This window comes from Equus przewalskii, chromosome X, assembly GCF_037783145.1.
Source record: "Equus przewalskii isolate Varuska chromosome X, EquPr2, whole genome shotgun sequence".
In the NCBI taxonomy this organism is placed as follows: Eukaryota; Metazoa; Chordata; class Mammalia; order Perissodactyla; family Equidae; genus Equus; species Equus przewalskii.
In genome coordinates, this window is record NC_091863.1 from 10,899,432 (window position 1) to 10,905,431 (window position 6,000).

Consider the following 6,000-nt stretch of genomic DNA (forward strand, 5'->3'; position numbering starts at 1 on the left):
ACAGATCTAGTCCACCCTCAACATTTTTGGCATGAGGTCCCTGAGGCCTTGAAAAACTAAGTATCTTGCCTAAGCTCAACACAGCTTGTAAATCTTGGAGCCAGGCCTAGAATTCAAATATCTAAATTCCTAGTCTGCATCTCTCTTTACTAAATCAACTGGCACCGTTTCTACTTCTCTCACACACTGGTTGAGATCTAATTACCAGTAATAGTTAGGAAGCCAAGACTGCCTATAATCCATGTGACTAGCAAGTCCCCTCCTCCTAATGACTGTGTGCTTCCATTTTTGCTAGGTACTGAATAAGTCTTTGGATGACACTGTAATGATTAATATATCTGTTTATTCCACATTTTTAAATACTCCACTTATTTGAAACTTTTGCATCCATAAAATAAATCACTCGCATCTTAAGGCAAATAAAACAGATGTAATATTTGAATCTGAGTCCAGTTAAAGTATTCATTATTGAGCTTATATAGCTGAGCACATGGAAATATTCTAATGTCTTCCATTTATATCTTCCATTAATGTCTTCCAGGCTGGGTTTTCTTAGCAAGCTTCCTTATATGATAATGCCTTTAGATTGGCCACTTCCACTGGGTTCTAAAAGCTCCATGCAGGTAGGGCTCTTGTTCAACTTCATCAACTGTCTCCCAGCACCTAGAAAAATGCTTGCCATAGACTTAACACTCAAGAGTTAATTGTTGAATGAAAAATCCTTTGTTACATTTTGTTAAGAAATGAGACACAGTGTCTTCAACCAACTTGTATAGGACAATCCCATATACATAAAAGTACTGGGTAGATGGTTTTATAAAGGAGGAGTTTTATAGTTACTTTATTAGAGAGCATCGGCCTGATTTTCCCGACACATTTGTGCTTGCCATTCCATTTGGATTACAGTTGGTTTCTCATTCATATTATGTTAAAAGTCCTTCATTCAGTCTATCTTTTATATGTGGCTGAAGGCACAACTGACATGCATTAAACATGGACGAAATAAAATTAATACTAAATTGTCTTGTCTTTTGAGAAACATAATCATTATCACTATCTGGCAAGATAAAGAGCACAGTGATTTTGGTGATTCAGAGGGGTTGCACAGTATTTTGGAAAGCAGTAATCTAGTTGCAGAAGAAGATGATTCAATCAATGCCTTTTTAGAACTAGATTTTTACTAAGCAGGTCATTTCAACCCCACCTTTTCAACCCCATCATTTTGACCCAACCACACACCCAGATTCCATACATTTGTCTCTACTAAGGCCATTTGCTCTTTACCCTGAGGTTATAATTTTTCAGTCTTTTATCTAATTCACGTAGAAATAATCAATACAAAATGCCACTGACATCAGCTAAAATGACACATGTTTAAATATGGTTGCCATAAATAACTAGCCAAAGAATCAATGTTAAAAATTGACACTAGAAGGGCTGGCCTGGTGGCTCAGAGGTTAAGTGCGCGCGTTCTGCTTCGGTGGCCCGGGGTTCGCCAGTTTGGATCCTGGGTGTGGACATGTCACCGCTTGGCACGCCATGCTGTGGTAGGCATCCCACATATAAAGCAGAGGAAGATGGGCATTGATGTTAGCTCAGGGCCAGTCTTACTCAGCAAAAAGAGGAGGATTGGCAGCAGTTAGCTCAGGGCTAATCTTCCTCAAAAAAAAAAATTGACACTAGAAAAATTAGCTATGGTAGAAATATTCAACAAGAAATAATGAATATTTAATCTCTGCTATATAAGTGAGATGAACTAGAAGCTGAAGGGCAAACAGGTATACATTTAAAGGGTTAATCTTAGATCTAACATTAAAGCCAATGTCAATGGAAGAAACTGGACTGTGAAAGGGCCACAATATCAGAAGTTCCTAGCTCAGGGCCAGGTATACGGCAGGGGTTCAGTAAATGCTTTTTTGAATGAATGAATGAGTGAGTGAGGGAATAAATGAATAGTCCTCTTCATAGATTTAGAGTATAATATTGAGATTTGGGGACTTGGCTTTAAAACAGTCTATTCAGAGGTATGGATTAATAAACTAGATTTTGGGAAAGTCAGTGCTAAATATAACGTAGGTATTTCTGTTTGTTAATTAATTAAAATGACCTCAAAGTCATTATTCTTACCCTTAATTTCTCAGTCTGAAAAGTTAATGAACTGTACCTGTTCCATGAATAATTGAGTTGAACTTGAAAGAGAACTCCCCATTCCAAAAGCCTCCCACTCTGCCAGTTAACTGTGATTTATCCTTTTACTTCTGAAGAATTTTAAGCATCTTCCATCTGATTTGACTGACAACCAATCTGTGCTTCCTCTGTTTTTATTCTCCCAGGAAGAAGATGTTACTCGTGAAAGTCGTTTTAATTTCAGTGGTTATGGGATGGGTCACTGCCTCCAAGTGAAAGATGGAACAGCTGTCAAGGCCACACCTGCCAACCCGATCCCACAACCCCCAAAAGATGCAGATGCCATCAAGAAGAAGTTTGTGGACCGGGCAAAAAGGATTGACACAATATCTCGAGCTGCCTTCCCATTGGCCTTCCTTATTTTCAACATCTTTTACTGGATCACATACAAGATCATTCGGCATGAAGATGTCCACAAGAAATAGATGTGTCCGTCAGATCCTGGGACCTTCTTGCCTAAGTGTTGTGCTTGTAAATACACAGTGAAATTGTCTTTATATCACTTTGACAAAGGAGAAGACTGGGGGCGGGGGGAGGGAGGATCATGGGAGTGGGTTTCCTGGCACCTACATGAATAAAGATAAGTTATCCAGGCAATGAGGGAAAATGTTTGCACAAAATTAAGGTGTTGCAGAATCATGTAAGCATAATTCCCTTCATAGTCCTTAGGATTATTCTTTCAGATGATGCATTAATTAGACATGATATGCAAGGTCAAGTTCTTGAGGGTTATTTGTCTTTTGATTTGGTTTGGTTTTGACTAATTCTGGTACTGAAAAGTTAGCTTAAAACAAATACACTCACATACAAGGAAAATGCTTATCATCTGACCATAGTGACTAGCCTATAGCGAGTTGAGGACCAAACTTTTTCAGGAAAATGCTGCCTCGTTTTTAAAATAAGCCTCCTAAGCTACATTCTTTACAATGTCTGTAATTAGTGTTTCACCTGAGAAATCCTTTTGTGGGTCGTAAATTATTTCTACTTATCAAGAAAACAACAACAACAACAAATAAACACCAATCACAAAGAACAGATTTCTACTTTACTGTCCGTGTAGGTGTGCATTTTAATATTATTTTTCTTTCCTAGATGTCATTTTGGGGTTTAAAACGTGTATTGTGTAATTGATTTGATAGTATACTCTGTTAAAAAAAAATGCCCATTTTATTTTAGATCCAACTTAGCGCACTATATTTTTTTTGCTTTGGCTATATTTACATGCGACTTTAAGCGCTCAAGCGTGACTCAGCCATCGCAACCTCTCAGCTGCAGTATTTATGGAGACGGTGTGTCCTGAACGGTGTAGCTCATATTAGCTTGAACTTCACATTTCTGCTCTCATCGTAGGTGTAACTGCTAGTACTAATGTCAACTGACCCATGATTTCTACTGTCAATCCAAGTGAATATTGTTTTAAATATCCTTAACTAACTTAAAGAATTTTAAAATTGTACTGTGATTTTCATAACCCGTTGCCTTTTTGGTACCAGAGCTACGTGGTTTGAATCCTGGCTACATGTTTTAAGTAAGAAAAAAATAAAAGACGTATTTTTGCTTACTCAGATAAAAGACAACCTGTAAAAATATAATGAAAAAATTAAATTTTACATGTGCTGTAAAAGGGGTTATTAAAAAAATATTTGTTCAATTTCAATAAAGCTATGTGTGCCACAGAACTTCTCTAATAGTCTTTCCATTTTTGCACTACAATGTAAATAATTTAGTTGACAACGGTAACTTGGATTTTTGTTTCTGGTCTTCCTCATAAGCTTGAAGCACCTATATAGCTATTATATTATTGTTATAATATAATTGTAGCTTATAGAATCCCCATGAAGAAAGAAAAAATACGTTATTCTCATTGTAGAAACAGGGAAATGGAGACGTGGAAGTATTAGTAGCTATTGTGAGCAGAATTAGTAGCCATTGTGAGCTGGCCTGGGATTTCACTGGGTACTTCATATGAGATATGGAAAAGTTCCAAGAGCACTGGGGAAAATATCAAAGTGAAAAGAAATTTAAAAGAGAAACCTATCTGCCTACCCATCCTGATTTTGTCAGGAAGTTCCATGATGAAAAAAAAATTCTGAGCCCCAGTGAAATAAAGGTAACTCATCTTGACCCCTGTAGATTTTCCTTAACCAAAGACATCCATTGTAATATTTTCAGAAAGATGTGGATTTCTAAGTTGATGTTTATGGCCTTTTAAACTTATTCAAATATTGAATCATTTCCATTGAAAGCAATAACACAGAATGGCTAAAGCATGAATTTTGGAGATAGAAAGGCTAGCTCAGGGGCCGGCCCCTTGGCGAAGTGGTTAAGTTTGTGTGCTCTGCTTCAGTGGTCCAGGGTTTTCTCGGTTCAGATCCTGGGCACGGACCTAGCACCATTCATCAAGCCATGCTGAGGCAGCATCCCTCATAGCAGAACTAGAAGGACCTACAACTAGAATATACAACTATGTACTGGGGACTTTGGGGAAAATGAAAAGAAAAAGAAGATTGGCAACAGATGTTAACTCAGGTGCCAGTCTTAAAAAATAAAATAAAATAATCTCTAGTTAAAAAAAAAAAAAAGAAACGCTAGCTCAGCCAACTATCAACAGTGTGATCTTGGATAAGTTACCTGAATTTTCTGAATAGCTCCTGTTTCATGGAGTTTTAAGAGGATGAACTGAGAAAAATGCAAGTAAAGCCATTAGCTTGGTATCTAACATAATAAATTCTCAATAACTAATAGATAATAATAAAATTATTATTATTATGAATAGTATTAGTCATCCACTGGGCAAGAAGCTTCACAATTCCTAACCTTGGCAAGATTAATGCCATGCTTTTTTTTTAAATTTTTTTTATTGAGTTATTGATAGGTTACAATCTTGTGAAATTTCAATTGTACATTAATGTTTGTCAGTCATGTTGTAGGTGCACCACTTCACCCTTTGTGCCCATCCCCCACCCCACCTTTCCCCTGGTATCCACTAAACTGTTCTTGGTCCATAATTTTAAATTCCTCATATGAGTGGAGTCATACACAGATTATCTTTCTCTCACTGGCTTATTTCACTTAACATAATTCTCTCAAGGTCCATCCATGTTATTGCAAATGGAATGATTTTGTTCTGTTTTGCAGCTGAGTAGTATTCCATTGTATATATGTACCACATCTTCTTTATCCATTCGTCTGTTGCTGGACACTTAGGTTGCTTCCACGTCTTGGCTATTGTAAACAGTGCTGCAATAAACATTGGGGTGCACAGGACTTTTGGGATTGCTGACTTCAAGCTCTTTGGATAAATACCCAGTAGTGGGATGGCTGGATCGTATGGTAGTTCTATTTTTAGTTTGTTGAGGAATCTCCATACTGTTTTCCATAGTGGCTGCACCAGTTTGCATTCCCACCAGCAGTGTATGAGGGTTCCTTTTTCTCCGCAACCTCTCCAACATTTGTTGCTATTAGTTTTAGATATTTTTGTCATTCTAACGGGTGTAAGGTGATATCTCAGTGTAGTTTTGATTTGCATTTCCCTGATGATCAGCGATGATGAGCATCTTTTCATGTGCCTATTGGCCATCAGTATATCTTCTTTGGAGAAATGTCTGTTCATGTCTCCAGCCCATTTTTTGATTGGGTTGTTTGATGTTTTGTGGTTGAGTTACGAGAGTTCTTTACATATTATGGATATTAAGCCTTTGTCAGATATATGACTTGCAAATATTTTTTCCCAGTTAGTGGGTTGTTTTTTTGTTTCAATCCTGTTTTCATTTGCCTTGAAGAAGCTCTTTAATCTGATGAAGTCCCATTTGT

The 6,000-nt window shown here is 37.2% G+C and overlaps 1 protein-coding gene across 3 annotated transcripts in view; it reads left to right on the forward strand.

Annotated features, from left to right (window-relative positions):
• GLRA2 (glycine receptor alpha 2) overlaps positions 1–3,866 on the forward strand; it is a 175,115-nt gene extending 171,249 nt beyond the window's left edge. For all 3 annotated transcript variants that reach the window (XM_070603732.1, XM_070603733.1, XM_070603734.1), the window contains one exon: positions 2,334–3,866. In XM_070603732.1, the coding sequence (XP_070459833.1) occupies positions 2,334–2,612 (279 nt within the window). In that variant the 3' untranslated portion in view covers positions 2,613–3,866. The remainder of the gene's footprint in view (positions 1–2,333) is intronic.
• Positions 3,867–6,000: the final 2,134 nt, after the last annotated feature.